At 34.9% G+C, this 21,633-nt stretch overlaps 2 protein-coding genes across 3 annotated transcripts in view; one reads left to right on the plus strand and one right to left on the minus strand.

Moving 5' to 3' along the window:
• The window catches only part of tctn1 (tectonic family member 1), an 845,382-nt gene that overhangs the window by 419,003 nt on the left and 404,746 nt on the right, over window positions 1-21,633 (minus strand). The gene's annotated exons all lie outside the window — the stretch shown is intronic.
• The window catches only part of itga1 (integrin, alpha 1), a 114,146-nt gene that overhangs the window by 73,345 nt on the left and 19,168 nt on the right, over window positions 1-21,633 (plus strand). For both annotated transcript variants that reach the window (XM_087270092.1, XM_087270091.1), the window contains exons 14-21: window positions 561-821; window positions 3,583-3,713; window positions 7,457-7,620; window positions 10,371-10,507; window positions 16,760-16,870; window positions 19,974-20,050; window positions 20,951-21,077; window positions 21,166-21,246. In XM_087270092.1, the coding sequence (XP_087126218.1) occupies window positions 561-821; window positions 3,583-3,713; window positions 7,457-7,620; window positions 10,371-10,507; window positions 16,760-16,870; window positions 19,974-20,050; window positions 20,951-21,077; window positions 21,166-21,246 (1,089 nt within the window). The remainder of the gene's footprint in view (window positions 1-560; window positions 822-3,582; window positions 3,714-7,456; window positions 7,621-10,370; window positions 10,508-16,759; window positions 16,871-19,973; window positions 20,051-20,950; window positions 21,078-21,165; window positions 21,247-21,633) is intronic.

Raw genomic sequence — 21,633 nt, forward strand, 5'->3', positions numbered from 1 at the left:
GTATGAGTATGTGTGTGGATGTTTCCCAGAGATGGGCGGATGCCTGGAAGGGCATCCGCTGCGTGAAAACTTGCTGGATTAGTTGGCGGTTCATTCTGCTGTGGCGACCCCAGATTAATAAAGGGACTAAGCCGACAAGAAAATGAATGAATAAAACTAACAGGTGCTGACGTTTTGACTGATGCTCAATACACACAAATCTGTTACAAAAGTACTCCAGGGTGTCTTGAACCTTTAAGGCAAATTGCAGAAAGAGATTTTTTGAACTCCACTAATTTTATTGGATCCAGTGAAGATTAGCAAATGTCATCAATCAGAAAGTCACAGTGCTTTCTTAAAGTACCCCAAATGAGAGGATTCATGTGCGAGTAAATGATGATAGAATAAAAAGTTTGGGGTGAACTAACCCTTTAAGGTTTTTGTTCTTTATTAAGTGACCTGGGGTAAAATATCATGCTCAAATGTATAACTCAATACTACTTAACTCTACAGTTACTCATATGTTCAGCTGGTTGTAGATCTGCTGTTTCTCAGACATGTTGTGTGATTGTTTCTATCAGAGTGGGCTGTTTGAACATGAGATGACGCTGAAGCCGGTCAATCAGACGTGTTGTTCGGGTCACTCCCACAACAACTGTAAAATCGTCAGTAAGAACGAGCCCTGTGGTGCACGTTTCGGCACCGCGATCGCTGCAGTTCCCGACCTCAACCTGGACAAATTCAGTGACATAGTGATAGGATCACCTTTGGAGAATGACCACAGGGGAGCGGTGTATATTTACCACGGCTCACAGAAATCAATAAAGGAGAAGTATGTGCAGGTAAGTCCTTTTTATGTAAAGAATCAAGTGGTCTGCAACATTTTGAGGCCAACAATCACATGCTGGGTAGCAAGACAGACAGATATGGGCACACTAATTATAGAAGCTGAATTTTAACATGTACAGCAACATATTAATGGATTTTGTAATAATTGTGGTAGGCTAGAAAAAAAAATTAAAACTGCTGCTTGCTCAAACCTCAAACATACAAAATGAGCTGATACAACACAATTCAGGAGATATTTTTTGGACAACTAATTGTTTAATGTTTAATCAGCTTAAATTTGCTAAGTTAGCTTAATCGATTTGTGCTGGGGACAACATGAATGAATTGTATTTTTTACAGTGTACATTGCCAGCCTATTAAAAATTGTATTATCATTGTACAGTGCCATATACTTGTTTTAATTATAATGCCATTCATTTGGGGCTACCAGGCACACAAAATTTCTAACAAGACATTTGAAAAAAACTAAAAAGTTGGGTCGCCTAGCACTACCAGATTTACAACATTATTATTGGCCAACTAATGCTGGGGTCTTGATGTTTTGGTAATCTAGTGACCAAGATGACAAAAACTTTCTGGCATGCAAACCAAATGGCTACATATGAAAATGCAGTTAGTTGTTAGTAGCCTTTTTAGCTTTTTTGAAACCCATTATCTTTAAAGAACTCACAATATAAAATATACTTGTTTTATTTGTGCTCAATAAAAATAAATCAAGAAAGGATGATAAAACTAAGTGACAGTGCATCCGGAAAGTATTCATAGTACTTCACTTTTTCTTTTTTTTTTGTTACAGCCTTATTCTAAAATGGATTCAGTTCATTTATTTCCTTAAAAATTCTACACACAATACCCCATAATGACAATGTGAAAAAAGATTTTTTTGAAATTGCTACAAATTTATTACAAATAAAAGCCTGAAAAATCACATGTACAGAAGTATTCACAGCTTTTGTTCAATACTTTGTTGATGCACCTTTGGCAGCAATTACAGCCTGAAATCTTTTTGAATATGATGCTACAAGCTTGGCACACCTGTCCTTGGGAATTTTTGCTCATTCTTCTGCAGAACCTCTCAAGCTCCGTCAGGTTGGAAGGGAAGCGACGGTGTACAGCCTTTTTTCTAGATCTCTCCAGAGATATTTAATAGGATTTAGGTCTGGGCTCTGGCTGGGCCACTTAAGGACATTCACCGAGTTGTTGTTAAGCCACTCCATTGACATTTTGGTGCTGTGCTTTGGGTAATTGTCCTGCTAGAAGATAAAACGTCGCCCCAATCTGGTTTTCATTCAGGATGTCTCTGTACATTGCTGCATTCAACTTTCCCTCTATCCTGACTAGTCCAGTTCCTGCTGCTGAAAAACATCCTCACAACATGATGCTGCCACCACCATGCTTCACTGTAGGGATGGTATTAGCCTGGTGATAAGCGGTGCCTGGTTTACTCCAAACAAAACTCCTGGCATTCACTACGAAGAGTTCAATTTTAGTCTCATCAGACCAGAGAATTTTGCTTCTTATGATCTACGATTCCTTCAGATGCCTTTTGCCTAATTCCAGGTGGGGAGTCTATACCTGTCTATTTAGGACAACCATCTGTGCAGCAATCCACCAATCAGGCCCATCTGGCCACTCAACAATACAGGCCTGATTGGTGGATTGCTGAACAGATGGTTGTCCTATATAGACAGGTGTATACCTTTTCAAATCATGTCCAATCAACTGAGTTGACCACAGGTGAACTTCAATTTAGCTGCTGAAACATCTCAAGAATGATCAGTGGAAACAGAATGTACCTGAGCTCAATTTAGAGTTTCACTGCAAAGGCTGTGAATACTGATGTACATGTGATATTTCAGGTTCTTTCTTTGTAATAAATTTAGAACAAGTTCAAAAAATATTTTTTCACATTGTCATTATGGGCTATTGTGTGTAGATTTTTGAGGAAATAAATGAATTTAATCCATTTAGGAACAAGGTTGTAACATTACAAAATGTGGAAAAAGTCAAGTGCTATGAATACTTTCCGAATGCACTGTATGCTGAACCTCAAGTATTTTTAACTAATAGTATTAATAAAAAGTTTGCAGATCTAACTCTTAAATTTAACCGTTTTAAAAGAAATAATAAATTATGGATAGTTCATCCAGAGATGGAAATTCTGTTATAATTTCCTCACCCTTTTCTTGTTCTTTAAAACTTTAAAAACTTGAGTTTCTTTTTTCTGTTAAACACAAAAGAAGATATTTAGAAAAATGTAGGAAACCTGTAACCATTGACTTTTATAGTACTTGCTTTTCTTACTGTAGTTTCCACAATAGTTAGAGGTTTTCAGATTTCTTTAAAATACCTTCCGTAGTGTTCAACAGAAGAAAGAAACTTATAAAGGTTTAGAAACCACTTGAGGGTGAGTAATTTGAGAGTAAAGATTACAAAATTAATGTTATATTTAAAAATTAGACCTGTGAAATTTATATTAATAATATTAGTTAAAAATAATTGAAGTTCAGTTTAGCTCAGTTTTATTATCCATTTCTTATTTATTTTTATCAAGCACAATTAAAACAAGTATATTTTACATTGTGACTTCTTTAAAGATAGTAGGTTTCAAAGGAATAGCAGCTAAGGATTAAATTAAAATAAATGAAGTGTTGCCATTTAAATTCATAAAAATTTTGTTATTTGCTTTACATTCACAAGCAACAACAGGAAATGGTCATGTTTCATATATAATATGTATATATCTATGTTTAGCGTATTGCAGCTGGAGGAGATGGAGAGAGCATGAAGTTCTTTGGCCAGTCGATTCATGGCATTATGGATTTGAATGATGATGGCATCATCGATGTCACTATTGGAGGAATAGGAGGAGCTGCACTTTATTGGTAAGTCTGATGATTTGATAAATCAGTTCATATGATGGCCTATAATGTTTTCTTTTTCTAATAGTGTATATTATTGTGCATGTAGAAAATATGTTAAAAAAGTTCATAGCCTCAAACAACAGATTTATTCTCTCTGACATGAGAACACTAGAGCCAGACCTGTCTTAAAGCGATAGTTCACCAAAAATATATCCATTTACTTACTATTTACCCCCCCCCAACCCCATCCCCCCAAGTAGTTATAAGCTTTTATTTCAAGAATTTTCATATACAAATACATATGCTCATACAGTGTTTATACACCCCTCACAAATCTCTCTTTTTTTCTACAGGAAGCTTTAACATTTATTATATTTGTGCATATACATTAGGCAAGGCAAGGCAAGGCAAACTTTATTTATAGAGCACAATTTTATACAACCGTAGTTGATCCAAAGTGCTTTACAATGAGATAAATTATTTAAAAATATATAAATAAATAAAACTTGTATAAAAAAAATGTAAGAAAATGAAATAGATGTGTATTATTAAAATACAGTATAAAAAATTACATGTATGAGTCACTCAAAGGCAAGGGAGTAAAAATACGTCTTCAAGTTAGATTTAAAAGTTCAGGACACCCTGGAGAACTTTTTTTTTTAATTTTAACAGATTTGTTTGTGTTGAGCATCAGTTAAGACAATGTTAGCACCTGTCAGCTTTAATTGTGGGGAAAACTGCATAAATTTGAGCTTTTGTCAGCTAATTTCAGCTTCCAGGTTTAAAATGATATTTGGGGCGGGATCAAAATCGGCGACGTAGCGCAGTACTGCAAGTGCAATGATGACGCGTTGGTTTCTCATTATTATTCATAGTGGAGTTTTCTTATCCTATGAGAAGAGCCGGCTGCTTAATTATTCATGAGAGCACGTGCGTTCCAAAGGCAGACCTGCCAGTTTCAAGCAAGCTGTGAGACACAGACCAACGGTCTGAAGGAGAATCCTCATTTATAGTGTTTACATGAACACACTTATCTTTATAATGATATAAATTGTGGTTATGTATATGAAATTACGAATACCAAATGTAGCAGGACATTAAATTACTGTTTATTTCTTTGCATTTTAACGTTGTAAACTATAAACTCATGCGTCTCCTCAGGGTTTGTGTCTCATTTTGTGAGCTAACTGACATCAACAGTTATTCGCTCCCCTTCTCCCCTGCTGGCCACGCCTACTCCTGCCCTATGTTCGCGGATCTCCACGCCTATTAATCATGCATCTTTTGAAAAAATTCTGAAGTAGACTTTAACCGAAAGTGGCGGGTGTCATGGCCCTTTAAAAGTATCCAAGGGTGGAGAAATCCTGATGTTCAACAGAAGACTGTTCCATAGCCTTGGGGCCGCAACACAGAAAGCTCGATCACCCTTTGATTTGCAGCGAGACCGAGGGACAGATAGAAAAAACTGATTAATGGACCTTAATGGTCTACAAGCTGTATATGGCATAATAAGCTCACTGGCATAGGCCGAGGCAGAATTGTGCAAAACTTTATATATAAAAAGAAGGATTTTAAAATCAACTCTGTATTTAATAGGAAGCCAGTGCAATGAGGCGAGGACAGGGGAGATATGATCTCTTTTCTTAGTTCCTGTTATCAATCTGGCGGCTGCATTTTGGACCAACTGTAACCGAGAGAGTGTTGACTGGGGTAGACCAATGTACAAGGAGTTGCAGTAGTCTAACCGAGAGGAGATTAAAGCATGGGTCACCGTTTCTAAATCTTTTTAAGATAGAAATGGCTTAACTTTTGCCACTAATCTAAGTTGGAAAAAGCTGCTCTTTAGTTAGCTCTTTAGATTAGTCAGTACTGAATCCAAATCTGGAGATAATCCAACAAAATAACTTATGATAATGGTCGAAAATTTGTACACCCAAATTTATGTCATGGAAAAATATTAAATAAAATTTTTTAAAAGAGCTTAATTGAAGAGAAACAAAAAAAAGTATAAAATGAGGTCATTTTTTTCTTCAATATTTCGCTTCATTTAATTATATTATTTTTCTATTTCTAAAGATATTTGATGACTAAAATATTATTTTAATAAATATATCCATTTAATAAATTTGTTCAAACACATCAAAATATATGACCTATCTTGACAGAGAAATGGATAAAAATATTCATTTTCAAACTGGGGTGTACTCATTTATGTTTTTTATTTATTTATTTACTTTATTTATTTATACAGGGACAATGTACAACATGACATGTTGTGCCAGAGTTAGCTATAAAGCTAATTTACATCTGTAGTCCCTGGGCAGGAAGTAACAAATTTAACACTTATAACAAATACAATATACACTTACAGTACAATAAATATAATACATCATTGTCAATAAAATGAAATCAAATCAGTGGCTGCATATTTGATTTTGTTTTAGCCAGATTTTAAGAACAGTTTTAAAATTATTAAAAGTGCTGCTCTCTCTGATATACACTGGTATTTTATTCCATCTTTCTGCTGCTTTAACTGAAAAAACTGATTGTCCAAAAGCAGTTCTCTTAAGTTTAACTGAACAATCACCTCTAACAGATGACCTAGTCTGTCTTATATTGTCCTTGCCGACAATCACACATTGTTTAAGGGGTGGTGGTGCAAGATCATGAAATATTTTATACATTAAACACACATCAGCATAAAATAAGAAACTGTCAAATGTTAGTAATTTTTGTTGTGCAAAACAGTTGCAATGATGATAGCTCCTTGGCTTTTTAGCTAAAATTTTAACAGTTTGTTTATATATAACATACAATGGTTTTAATGTTGTAATGTTAGTATGCGACCAGCTTGTAGCACAATAAGATAAATGAGGTAAAATCATTGTATTCATAAAAAGTTTAGCAGCAGCCATAGGTAACTGATGCCTAATGTTTGATCCCTGTATAATATTATAGCTAATAAATTTGAAGGAATGTGTGTATATTTTATATATGTCATATCCAAGTATAAACTTGTATGTCATCTATGTCATTTCATATATTGCTAAATTACAGCTGTTTTCATGTTTCTTCATATAAAATCACAGTTACCAAAAAAATGGTAAAATTGCTAAAAAACTAACAGATCCCATAAATGAGTCTCAACATAACATTCATTTCTCTGTCCTGTCGTACATCATTTAAAAATTCCCACTAATGTCTGTGGCTAAATTAAAAACCACGGGTATGAAACTTGAACTCACTACCCTCTTGACGTCCAGCTTCCTCTTCCCATCCGCAACAGCTGTCTCAAATTTGGACATGAGCCAAAACATCCCACAATTGCAGAGGCTCGTCCATCAGGGGTTACGTCTCTCCGCTACGACCCATTTCTGCTGGACTCTGAGTGTGTGAGAGCCTCCAACCACCAAATAAACTTGGCTGAGTTTCCTTTCTTAGATCCCCCTGTAGAGATCACAGATTCCCCAACGGCCACCACATGACCCCTAACGCTGGGACTCTGGGACTGTTGAGCAAATCCATAGAGCCTAGTGACCTCTGCCATCTTCACTCCCCATAAATACACCACCCAGCCTTTTAGGAGTGCTGTAATTGACCACATATTACATGTTTTTGGAGACTATCTGAAATGTTTAGTTGGACCGGAATCAGTTTATGATCTATGGAGCAGCTGTTGTTGTACTGAGTGAAATGAAGTACCGATTAATCCTGCAGATTCTGCTCTGTTCCTATAAACATTTTGTTGAATTTGTTGAATCCAGGTCTCGGGATGTTGCAGAGCTTCTCGCTGAGATGACTTTTGACCCTATTAAGATCAATCTCCAGCATACGTGTCAAGTCCATGGGAAGACCACCGTATGCGTGAAAACGACAGTATGCTTCGAATATCAAATCAAGTCTGATAAAAAGATGAATACTGGAACTGGTGAGTGTCTGACTAATGCTGGGTCCACACTAAACATGAAAAGATCATATGCATCTCCTAATTTCTTATTGGTTCCCATGAGAAGCGTCTATTCCCAGAGCTTCCGCTATTAATGTGTCTTACAATTATCATTTTAAGGCAAGGCAAGTTTATTTATATAGCACATTTCATGCACAATGATAATTCAAAGTGCTTTACATAAACAGGAATAAAAGGAACAAGTATAAGAAAATAAAAACAACAAAGAATAAAAATGATTAATGACATAAAAACTGATTAAAATGTGTTTTAAAGGAATGTAAAAGAAAAGAAGGACATCTGTCGGACATAGCAGAGTGCTCATTTAGTAAAGGCTTAGCTAAACAGATGTAAATTAAGTCTGGATTTGAACGTGTAATGTTGGAGCACATCTGATCATTTCTGAAAGCTGATTCCAGCAGTGAGGGGTGTAGTATCTGAAAGCAGATACACCCTGCTCCGACTGAACTCTTGGAATTTCTAGTTTATATGATCCTAAAGATCTGTGATCTATTTGGTTTGTATTCAGTAAGCATATCTGTAATGTATTGAGGTCCTAGGCCATTTAGTGATTTATAGACAAGTAATAATACTTTAAAATCTATTCTGAATGTTACTGGAAGCCAGTGTAAATAACTGAGGACAGGTGTGGTGTGCTCTGATTTTCTGGTTCTGGTCAGAATCTGGATGAACTGTCTGACTGTCTTTTTTGGAAGGCCGGTAAGGAGGCAGTTACAGTAATCCATTCTGCTGGTGATAAAAGCATGAACAAGATTCCTCAAGTACTCATTTTTGTTTTCTCTTTTGACTGTTTTTTATATAAACATTTGGTGTGAACCCATCAGTTTTATCAGTCAACTCTTTGGGCTCTATTTTGAAGGTCCATGCGCAAAACGCAGGGCGCAAATGCTTTCAGGGCGTGTCAGGGCGCGTTTTTGCTAATTTAAGGATGGGAAATCTGCCTTGCGCTTCAGCGCATGGTCTAAAAGGGTTGAGTTTATTTTCTTAATGAGTTATAGGTGTGTTTAAAGAATAAACCAATAAGAGTCTCATCTCCCATTCCCTTTAAGACCCAGCTGCGTCACGCCAAGAGCACATTCGCTATTTACAGGACGCAAAGTAAGTCTAAGTGGAAAAAATGAGCATTTCACAAGCAAACAGTTAACAGTTAACAGTTTTTTAACAGAAAACTGTTAAACAGAGCATCTACTGCGTGAGAATGAGAGATAATGGATCACTTTCACTTTCGCTCTTGGATAGGGAAACCTTTTTAATAAAACAAATATACATATGGATATAATAAATAATACTGCTAATAATAATAACATTATACAAAAGCAAATTGTTATGAATGAACTGAAAAAGATTCCCGAGATGAAGACATAAAAGCAGTGGTTTTTCATATTTATTTAGGCTAGAAAATAATATGTTTTGTAATATTTTAATCTTTTATATTTATATTCTATATCTATTATTATTATATTCTATATATATCCTTAATATTTAATTTTTTCATATGTAAAGATATTTGCCTATTGCTCTCTTGTGCGTATTAAGCAGTGTGTAAGCGAGGCGCAACTCTGCTCCGGAGTTTAGACCGGGTTAGTTTTGGTCTAATGAAAAATCTATTATAGTTTCTCAAAATAGCAACGCGCCAGCGGTCCGCCTCAGAACGCCTTCCTTTTTAGACCAGAACGCCTATGGGTGCACAAATGAGCGCTAATGCATTTGCTATTTAAACAACGTAGCGCAACGCCTCAAAACGACTCTTGCGCCAAGCTGAAACTACCAAAAGACTACTGCGTCACGCCTTGCGCCACACTGCGCCGGGTGTATGATAGGGCCCTTTATGTTTGTTTAAGGCAAAACATTACAGGTGAATTGGGTAAAAGAACATTTTGAGTAGTTAGAAAAGTATTTTCTCAGTTGATTGATTACATTAAGAATCACAAAAATATTTTGCAATATATTTCTAAAATTCTTTAAATATGCCAATGAGGCATTGTTTTAATAAACAGGCACTAATCTGCATATACTTCTAGCACACAAATATGAACAGAAGAACACTGGATGAAGTCCTACAGTTTTTGACATATCAAAATGTGACCTATATATACACACAAATCTTTTTGCAGAGGGGATTTTGGGGAATCTCATATTATTACTGCATATTTCAGAAAATGATGTGAACAGACAGGGGAAAATGTTGCACAATTAATTTTGTAGCATAAAATATTGTAATCAGGTGAATTCTGTATGAACAAATTCTTCTGTAAAAACCTTCTGTGAAAAAAAATGGAATACTGAAATTAATAAATTGAGTTCCACACAATCGATTTGTTTTGGGACAACATGAAGAAATTAAGTTAACTTAATAGTTTCCACAAATGTACTGTAGGTGGATTGAAAATAAAACAATTACGTAAAATAACTGAAGAATTCTGTTGTTTCAGCTCTTTTTAAATAAGTAGTTTGAACGTACATCAAACATCAAACAGTTTTGAGTGTAATATAAGTGCAACAAAAAGATTTATGGCTCAGTGCAGGAGAATTTTTATGACACGAGCTGTGAAAATGCAACAAAAGAAACATTAAAACTGTATTAAGTATGTTTTCTTTACATTAGAATAAAAAACACTTTATAAAGGCCCCAAAATCTGTTTGCAGCCAAAAAAAAAAAACTTCAGTGGTTCTGCCTGCTGTGTCTCATCTTAAATGTGTTTTGGCTCCAGTCATCAGGTACAGTTTAACGCTGGACTCTCTGAGAGCGGTAGCCAGAGGACGCTTTAATGAAACAGAGGACAGGAGGCTGCAGAAGAACGAGTCCATCCGGAATAAGTTTTGCAGAGAGCACACCTTCTACACGTCGGCAAGTAAATCAGTCCTCTCATACACAATGTGCAGGACAGGGCCAAGCCAAACAAACATCTATACTGTGAGGCTGAGCTTGTCTTTGTGTACAGTATTATGGCATTCACAAGTATTTAAAGAGCCCCTATTAAGCATTAAAAAAAGGCCTATTTTGGTTTTGGGGGTCTTCTACAACAGTCTGAAATGCATTCAAGGTCAAAAACACTTTTATTGTCATGTAATATGCATTTATTTTTACCTAATTTTCCCAATGACCATATGATATGTTCAGCGATTCATTTGTAATCGGCCGATATTGGCTAAAAATAGCTTGATCGGCCTACCCCAAAAGCGCCAATCAAAAAAGGCAATTACTTGTCGTAAATTACTCGCACGACTTTTTCACACATGCATGCACGGCACACAAGTAAACAACAGAGAGTGAAGCTTACCTGTGGCAACATGAAGGGGTAGGGGTGTCCCAATTCTCTTTAGCTTGAAGGCGATGGGCTAAGGGGAAGGGATAGATACCCCTTGATACAGAGATTTTTCAGGACCACCCTTGAAATCAAGGGATAAGAAAATTTCCCAGCAACGACAGCATAGCTGCACACAAATGGAAGGAGATGCACAGATTAGTATTTTTTTTTCTTGTCATTGTTAATGTTTTTTACAATTAACAAGCATATGTTTTAATACATTCATAATAGCGTTTATGTTGTATCGCCATGGTAAAAAAAATACACAAGAATAAAAAAACGCTAAATTTTGCTATCTATAATCCAAAAAATAACTCTTGAATAGCAGTCCCACAACATTCTGTCACTCAATGACACTCGAATACCCTGTCAGAAATGTCTATTGGCTGGGAATAAGCGTTTTACATTGTCTGGTATAATGTTTAAGCTGTTTTCATGTGTTTAGATAAATATGGCGATGGTGTAAATGCACAGTATACAGTTATGATCTTATTGCCACATTTTATTGTTCTGATAACATGATATATGCCTTCACTGATTTCCTGAAGTTAAAAGGCCAAGGGGATGGGGAAGGGGTAAAGGTACAAAAAGAGAATTGGGATTGGGCCATAGTATTGTTGTAAAAAAATAAATGAATGAAAAGGAAGAGAAGAACCCAGTCCAGGAGACTCGAAACAAGCAGAATTCCTTTATTGAGACGTGTTGGTTAATCTGCAGTCATACGGCGTCTTTAAGATGTCCATGTGTCTGCAAGAGCCTACTAGAGGTCCGCAGTCTGCAAGTTCTTTCACAAGTCTGATTAAGACAAAGATTTCATGTCTATATTGTGTTTTTAGGAGGAGGGGACATGGCTAAACAGAGCATGCAAATTCAGTGTTGTGGTCAGCAGGGTAAACTGCTTTTTCAGGTCTAATCTCATCATGTTCTGGAGACAGAAACCGCCTGACCATTTGATCGAAAAGAGAAAATGATAGACACAACCATGCTGTGAAACTAACAATTTGCATTACTTTGGCTTAGCCTGTCATCAGAAAGACAAAAGGTTAATGTCCCTCCTAACTGGAATGTTAATGAAATGATATAATTAAAAACCAAAGAATAGAACTTTTCAGTTATACGTAGATTATTGTTTATTTGGAATTAGATGATAGAAATTTATATTTCCACAGTATGTCTAATTTATTTTAAAAATACACTGCACAAAGTATTGTCTTATACTTTTGTTAGATTCTTAAATCTAGACACATTTATCTGAAAAATGATATGCCACATTAAATTTTGTTTTCTGTGAAAACATTTGAAACAAAATCATAGTATTATGATTAAAAAATTAAAACATCTACCAGCGGTTTGTTACTTGTTTTCTCATTGAATTAAGCAAATTGTTTTGACCCCCACTGCCAGATGCTTTCGTTTTAACCACAAATTAATTTTGATCAGTTTTTCAGAAAATCCTATCTTTTTTGACTTTAATAAATGTATCTAGATTCATGAACACTTAGATATTTTTAGAACACAATGACTAATATGATGTAAATTTGAAAATCTGTTCTTGAATGCAGTGTATTTCACTGAATAAAAGTGTCTGGCAAACATATAAACATAAAGTATCCTGTAATGCAGACAATCCACTCCCTCTAGACGGCCTTCCTATAAAATCAGCCCCCGCTTTTCTCTGGAACCATTAACTGTGTGTCTTTTTTGCCTCAGATGTAGATTAGGTTACGTTTAACGTCTCTCAGTAGATAAAGAGCATAAAACGAAGTGTTTGAAAGTGCAGGACTGGAGTTTAATAAAAGCCAGAAGTTGTGTGATCAAAGGCCCGAGGGCAGCGAGATCAGCTCAGCCTTCATTGAGAGACTACAGCTCGTCCCGCTACACTGCATACTTGACCTCTGAGCACTAGAGGAAGCACACAGTCTGAGTAAAATCAAAAAACGCCCTCTTGTGTTAATAGTGGAGGAATGCAAAACTGCACCTTCAATATACTTACAAAAAAGTGTTTAATAAGTATGATTTCATTCTAGCGTTTGTGTACTCATCAGAAATGTACTAAGTTTTCTAAAGCATAAAAATACTATCTATTCACAGATATTTAAGAAAGTAAACATGCTTGTTTGTCTAACAAAGCAAAAGTCAGTTATTCTCCTTTGTAAATGTGTTCTGTGTCGGAATGTCCATCTTTTTTTTTGGTCTCTCTAACCTGCCCACTGCCTGCAAACTGAAATTTTATTTCAGTTATAAATGCTCCCATCAATGTCTGCCGTGGCCAAAAATGTGACCTCCAGTGGAGACAGTAGCAGCCTCCGACATAGAGAGTTATGAGTTTTTCAGATTCATCATTATTTCAACCGTTGTCAATCCTAGATATTCAGTTTTAAAATTATACTAAGTATGCTTGACTTTTACTGATAGAAAAGTTGAATGTATTTACTTGTATTCTAAAATCTTTTAGTCAACATGGGTAAAACTATTTTTTAAAGTGGTCTCTTTACTGAGAGTATGGTGGTTCTCTCTTGTAAATTGTCTATCTACACTATGTATGATCAGAAAGAAAAAAATGAAGACTTTAGTCAGTTTTATATACAGCTACTCTCTGATGACTTAAAGTGCTTCTTTTATCATCACTTGTAAGTTGCTTTCAATAAAAGAGTGCTTTTGCTAATAGAGTAAATGTAAATCTAAACTCAAATAATGATAATAATTTAGACTTTTTTTAAAGAACCAAAAGTGATCTTTGCATTTACTGGCTGATGCCAATGACTTTTTTATTGTCACATTTATAAGTTTTATTGGCCTACTTATTTATATCTGACTGATTATTCATCAACCAATATTAATAATGGCCTTTATCGAGTCAATTACAGCTTTTATTGTCTAGTACTGATAAAAAAAAAAGCTTTTTAAAATAAAAATAAATTTGCAGTATAATTTATAAAATTAGTTGCTTTCTGAAAGTTTGCTTTAAAGGGTTCATTCTGAAACAAAATAAAATGTGTTTAACTGGTAAACAAGTGCACATTTATTTTTTAGCTGCAGTATAAACAAAAAAAAAGATGTGTGCTCAAAGTGAACTGTTAGTTTTATAAGATACAAAGCAGACCAATGTAATCCCAGATATTACTGACAGTACTCTGTAGTAATTTCTAGTATACTTGTCAGTGATATCAGTTTACCTACTACATAAAGTATACTAAAAGAAAAGTATAAAGTATACTTTAAATTAACTTCATATTTGCTTATTTTTGTAAGGGTATAAGAAAATGACATTTAAACCAAACATAGTTGTTATCATTTGCTCAACCTCATGACTTTTGTTCATCTTCAGAACACAATTTAAAATTTCTTCTTGAAAAGCTATCTGTGCTTTTACTGAAAAGTTGACATTTAACAACATAAAAAAAATTCCAGAAATCAAAAGCATTATAATAATAAAAACTAAAAACAAATATAAGTCAAGTGGTTTAATCCAAGTCTTCTAAAGAGGAAAAAATTTAAATAAAAACGAAGTGGTTTAATCCAGGGCTTCACGGTGGTGCAGTAAGTAGCAAGATCGCCTCACAGCAAGAAGATCGCTGATTTGAGCCTTGGCAGGGTCAGTTGGCATTTCTGTGTGGAGTTTGCATGTTCTCCCAGTGTTCACGTGGGTTTCCTCCGGGTGCTCCGGTTTTTCCCATAAGTCCAAAGACATGCGCTATAGGTGAATTGAATAAACTAAATTGTCCATAGTGTATGTGTGTGAATGAGGCCCCGTTTACACTGATGCATTTTTGTTTTAAAACGCATACAGTACGTTTTGCTACGGTTATGCCATTCGTCCACACTACGCCGGAGTTTTTGAGCGCCGAAAATGGCTGAAGAGGCCGTTTTCATTCTAAAACACTGCTGCTCCGTCTCAGTGTGAATGGGGGAATAATGGAGACATCTCAAAATGGAGAATGGAGGCTGGGCTGCAGACATTTGCCTCTCTGATGGGAGCTCTTCCTCAATTTTAAGTAGCATACACACAGTTCAGTCCTGCATCTTCTACTTGTAAGTTCAGACTTCGCAAGTTTGATATGGAAAACAGACTCCCGAGGACATGTCGGGTAAATCTTCAAAGGGAATAGTGTACTGTATAACCTTATTCACATCATCTTGGATACGTACGTTGTTTTACTATCTTCACAATAAAATGAAAACATGAAGGAACTGCTATTTTCATTTTGATATTAACAACTTAACAGATAGCAGAAATGTTGAGGCGTTGTGCTGCATATATGAGCATATTTATAACAAAACGGAGCCTATAACATTACTGCCTCCTTTATTTTTCATTGAAAATACGAAACATAGCCACTCTTTTGCTGAATATCAGTTTTAATAATCAATAACGGCCATTATAAAAGTATAATGTACAATAAGTTAATAAATTATAGAAAATAAAGGCAACCAATCAGTCAATATACAGAATGTAGCCTACACGGTTACATTAATTATTAACTTATTCAGTCGGACAAAAATGTATGAATTTAAAAAGGAGGCGTGGCACCCAACCCCACCCCTAACCCCAACCGTCATTGGGTGATGAGCAAATCGTATTAAATTGTACGAATTAGATTGTACGAATTCATACAAATTAGCGACTAAATCAAAAAGTTACAAATTGCTGTGAGATTGCGATGGATATGCTGCAGCGCATGCCAGAGTGTGTGGTCACGTGATGTGTGTTTTCAGGGGTTTGGTGTAGAAGGAGAGTTCTTCAGAAACGCTGGGTGAGACGCTAGTGTGGACTTGGATCGTTTTCATTCTAAAACGCTGTTTTAAAATTAAAACATATTAGTGTAAACGGGGCCAGAGATAGTATGGATGTTTTCCAGAGATGAGTTGCGGATGCAAGGGCATCTGCTGTGTTAAACATATGATGGATAAGTTGGCAGTTTATTCCGCTGTGGTGACCCCAGATTCATAAAGGGACTAAGCCAAAACGAAAATGAATGAATGACAATGAAAGTAAATAAAAATCAAGTGGTTAAAACCACTGGATAGAGCTGGAGGGGGTCCGGTTCGTGGACCACAGGATCTCATCTCTGTTATTCGCAGACAATGTTGTTCTGTTGGCTTCATCGAACATGGACCGTCAGCATGCACTGAGGCGGTTTGCTGCCAAGTGTGACACGGCTGGGATGATAATCAGCACCTCCAAGTCTGAGGCCATGGTGCTCCACCGAAAAAAGGTGGTTTGCCATCTCCAGGTTGGAGGAGTTCAGGTATCTTGAGGTTTTGTTCAAGAGTAAGGGAAGAATGGAACGTGAGATTGACAGGTGGATTGGTGCAGCGTCAGCAGTAATGCGGTTGATGTACCAATCCGTTGTGGTAAAGAAGGAGCTGTGCTGAAAGGCAAAGCTCTCGATTTACCGGTCAATCTACGTTCCTACTCTCACCTATGTTCATGAGCTTTTGGTGATGACTGAAAGGACAAGATCTCGGATACAAGCAGCCAAAATGAGTTTCCTTCGCAGGGTGGCAGGGCGCACCCTTATAGGATGAGGAGCTCTGTCACCTGGGAGAGTATTCTCATATATTTTATTCTCATATTTTGAGGTCATTTTTCATCTTCATTTGTGTTTCAAAGCTTAGCTTATGTCTTATATTTATGACAGAAGGGCGAGTAAATGTTGGTAATGCAGTTAACCTTTAACAGAGTCTGCTGGGACAGAATGAACCTGATGCCATTTCTGGGATTTTCCAGTCTGTTTATGAGTTGCTATAAGCTGAAAAAAATGTGCAACATCCTTTATTATCCCCCACAGGATAAACTGGATTTCAGGGACCCCATTATGGTGACGCTGGAATTCGGTCTAGCAGATGAAGACAAGGGTCCAGTTTTGGATGGAGAATTACCCACATCCCTCAACAAGACTGTAAGTTTTCCTCCTGCTAGAGGTTTATTAGTGTAACGTTGACTGCGCCAGTAACTACGTCTGCTTATTAACAGAAGAGTGTGTGTGGGTGGCAGCTGCGAGTTTAATGAAGTCGCTCTAATTTTACAAGCACTGAGAGACTTTCTCCATGTTCAGCTGCTCTCTCACATGCAGTTGTAATGAGGTTTTAACTAGCAGAAACAGGGATGGGCTGGCATAGAGAATGGCATGACTTCCCCTAAATGAACCCAGTGGATTGTTGGCCAAATGTAGTTTCCTTTTTTATTTGATATTTTTGGTGACTTAATTATGAGTGATTACAAAAACAGTGATTTTTTTGACAATTAACATTTAAAGATGGTTCTGTTTTGCTTCTTAACAGTAAAATACAATTATTAGAATTTGAAGGAATCTGCACAATTTCATTGTGAGTAGCTTTTTGACAACTTACAAACTTTAAATCTGTAGAAAAATAGATAACATCTTAGCAGAAAATTAGCAGGGCATTTCTAAAAAAAATGAAAACACAACAAAAAGCAAAGCAGGATTATAAATTCAAGTATAAACAATATGTTTTATGTATACCGCATACAAATCAGATGTTACAAAACACCAACATGGTGCAGGTAAACATATCAACTTTGAAATAAATAGCCCTGTGAGTAAGTCAATTTTCTTTTATTTATTTGTGCTCACTGTGATATGGGAAAATGTCAGGAGTTATGTGTTTTTATTAAAATATATTTTGAATTTCCAAATAAAAATACATATAAAACTTGCATTTATAACTTGCATAATACAGAAAGAGACTTATAGATCTTGCATATGCTTTGTATTATCTTCCCTTTAACAACAACAACTATAAACAGTTGGACATAAACAGGGGAGCTACAAATCGTTTAGATGATTGCCTTTAAAGAAGAAAAAAATATATATTTAGACATAATATTACATTTAAAAGTTACAATTCAAGAAAAATACGGGCATATTGATAAAATATACTCAATCCATTTACTCCAAATTAGAAAGAATTATTCAGTCCAATATTTTCTAATTAAAAAAAAAAAAAGTTTAATATTTTCTGTTTTTAAATATGTGGGAAAAAATAAATGAATATTTGAGACATTGAAATCTATTTTTCTGGGTTCACAAAAACTTTTTTGGACTTACTGTAATTTATATAATAGAATTATATTTAATAAAAAAATTTATATAAAATTTATATAAAAATATTTTACATTTTCCATATAAAAAAATGTATTATTATTATTATTATTATTAATATTATTATTATTATTATGTTGCATTCTCAATAAATCTAGTGATTAATCTCACAAAATCTGACCAGCCTTAGGCCAAATGCAATATTAATAAAGTGAATTGAATTAAAAATAAATATTTATATTTGCACAAATTCAATATACACTGTAAAAATATCTGTAAATTGACCGTTTTTCGTAGTTGTGATTAGTGTTTTTATTTTCTAGTTATTTATGCATTTATAATTGCATTATAAGATATTGATTTTTCCTCTGAAAGCTTTTGATGTTGAAAAGTTTGAAAAAATACTTTTATTGACATTTTTACTAGTTCAAAGTGATATATCGTCAGGGTTGGTGTTGTAAATAACCTGGAAATAAGCTGTCAGCAGATATTCTGTTATTTTACAGACTCATTTCTTTATATATTTTTTCTTAAACTAAAATTATGTCAATAAAAGTCACTTTGTTAAACTGTAGAGTTGAATTTTCAACATCCAAAGTGGACAGAACAGAGGTCAACATCCCATAATGCAATTCATAACCGTAAATAAACAGTTCTGAACCACAAAAAATGGGACCTGTTAATTAACAGACATTTTTTACAGTGTATACACCAAGTATAGGAAACCGTTAAGTGTTTTTAGGACATAAGAGCAAGTAATAAAATATAGGCTTGCCTATATCATTGCACTCGTGTCACAGCAGCTTTCCAAAATCAGATTTTAGGGAAAAAAATGTAGCCTATCATATATTTGTTAAAAGTAGTGTTACAACTTGAAAATATATTGTGATGAGCCTACAAAAGTGGACAAGTAGTTTGTAAAGTTTTATGTCTTTCTGTTGTATTCACGTGTGAATACAAATATATATTATCTCCTAAATAGGCTGGAAATTTTATTTATGTAAGCTAGAAAGAAACTCAGCCACTCATCGCATTGATGGAGCTGTGAATCAAGCGTTCTTTCACCCGGTCTCTCACACACAAATACATGCATCTAAACACGCACATTTCATGCACAAACATAGCTTTTAAATGAGAGAAAAAACTCTCTACAACTGAAAGTAACTGGCTGCTATGTCTCTAATGTGGTGTAAAGATTATTATGCATATTATATCATCAATAATGATGCAGCAATGCAGCAAAGAAATGTCACTTACTAAATTATTAAAACTACTTTATTATTTTATGCAACACCTATACATTTAAAAAGGAAACATTCAAAAACAAAAGGCCAATCTAAAGCAATAAAAGGGACCCCTAGCCTATAAGATGTTTTGGGGAATATCTTAAACTAACCAGTAGCTAATTAAAACTTTGACATACAGTACTTAATATAAAATAATATATATATATTTTTAAACTTTTTTGTGCAGCCTAAATGATACATACTGTAGCATAGAAGAAAATACATTTCAGTTTCCAGCAGAGTAAAATAAGTCCAGTTATACTGCCAATTCATCCAAAATGGGAGTTTGCTCCTATAATCTAATCCTAAAGCACAACACAAACTAAAGAAGTAGAGTTATCAGGAGGAAGAGTGTGTTTTCCTGCTGGCATCAGTTGTGTTTGCCAGATCTGCTTTATGAAGTTCTGTTGTTTCATAAAAGCTCTCAAGACGCAAAACAATTCCTGACAAAAATATTTGCGGGAAGCATTTGGCTTGATGTGTGTTGCAATTAAATGACATTGTTGGGAAAGGGTGTAAAACAACCGCTAATACTGTACAGCAGGCAGGAAACTATGTCAGACTAACATTTTTTTGGCAATAAACTTAAAAGACAAATCTGCTTTTTGAAGCTTATTTGACAATGTTTAATGAATATATCTTTTTTTCTTTAGATCGCATTAGTGGACTGTGGAAATAATGAGAAGTGTGTTGCTAATCTACACCTACAAGCTTCTGCAAACATCTCAAGGTATTATTTAATGTTTAATCAATCTTTGATTTCCAATGAAAGAATGCCTTTAGGATTTCAATCAATATTTGATATAATTGTTAAAGATGAGATGACAATACAAATAATTATGGCCAGACTTTATCCTGGTGGCTGCTGTATTATTCATGAAGAAATAATTTGCTGATGTCTTCTAGTCCAGTGGTTCTCAAACTGTGGTACGTCTATCACTAGTGGTACAGGGGCTTCCTTCTAGTGGTACGCGGAGGAATCAAATATGTAATATATACATGCTACAAATATTTCAAAATTTATCAAACATGATTTACATATGAACATGACATATAATAATATTCATTATATGACATATAGCCTATATTTCTGAGGTCCAGGCAACATTTTCAGGTGTTGATGAATTGGCTACTATATGTTAATACTTTTACATTTAAGTACAGCACTTTTCTTTTTACCTTTTACACATTTTAATTTAAATGGATTAATTGATGTTTTTAGTTAGTTAGTTTTTTTACATATACAACACAGTACCGAGTTAGCGTTAGCGTATTTATGTTTAAAGTGGCTGACAATAATAAATTTTCTTAATAACAGGAATTAATCTGCCACGTTTTTGAACTGTGCAGAACTGTAGCTGCTGTACTGGGCTTATTACGCTGTATTTCAATACTGCTCATTATGGTGGTACTTGAAGAGACAATTTTTTTTCTGAGGTGGTAATTGAAAAAAAGTTTGAGGACCACTCTTCTAGTCATTTCTGTCATTTCCAGTTCTCTACTGCCCCCTTCTGTTGAGTTTTGTGTTCAAGTCGTTCTAGTCTGTGTCATGAGAGAAATATAACAGAAGTGAACCAGAGAGCTTAATGTTAACTCATGTTCTCGATTTTATATTTTTGAATTGTTATAGTCTTCTCATAAAGAGTAACCAGGAGAAATTTTATGTCAATATCGACATCAAGAACACTGGAGACAACGCTTATAATACCAAAGTTACACTGAGCCACACTGAAAATATCAACTATGTCAAAGTGGAGGTAAGAAGAATTTAGAGAACATTTGAATCTTTTCTCTTTTTTTTCTGGGTCTAACAGTTTTTTAATTCCTGTTTTCACTTTTTTTCAGCCTAAAGATAAGGACTGTGAAACTAATCATACCAGAATAGTGTGTGCAGTTGGATATCCTTTCCTTAAAACTAAGGACAGGGTGAGATTAGCTTTGCTACTAAAAGGATTGTTCACACAAAAATTAATGTTTACTGTTAGTTTACTAACTCTCAGGCCATCAAAGTTGACTTTATTCTTCAGTTGAATATTAAAGAAGCGTTTTAGATAAAACCAATGTCCTTGGCAATTCAAAAAACATGGAAGTCATACTAGCCAGCAGGGACTTTAAGATTCAAAAAATATATAGAGAAAAAATGACTTAATATCTGTGACTACTGACAATACATTGAGTTTTTTTGAAGCAAAATGATCAGTCTGATGTTATTATTAACTTGCTATCAAATTGTGGTGGTTTACTCGCCAAAGACCATAATATTTGAGCTAAAAATTACTTCAATGAAAAAAGTCACACATATCTTGGAAGGCA

Source organism: Danio rerio, chromosome 10, assembly GCF_052040795.2.
Source record: "Danio rerio strain M-AB ecotype USA chromosome 10, GRCz13ab, whole genome shotgun sequence".
NCBI lineage: Eukaryota > Metazoa > Chordata > Actinopteri > Cypriniformes > Danionidae > Danio > Danio rerio.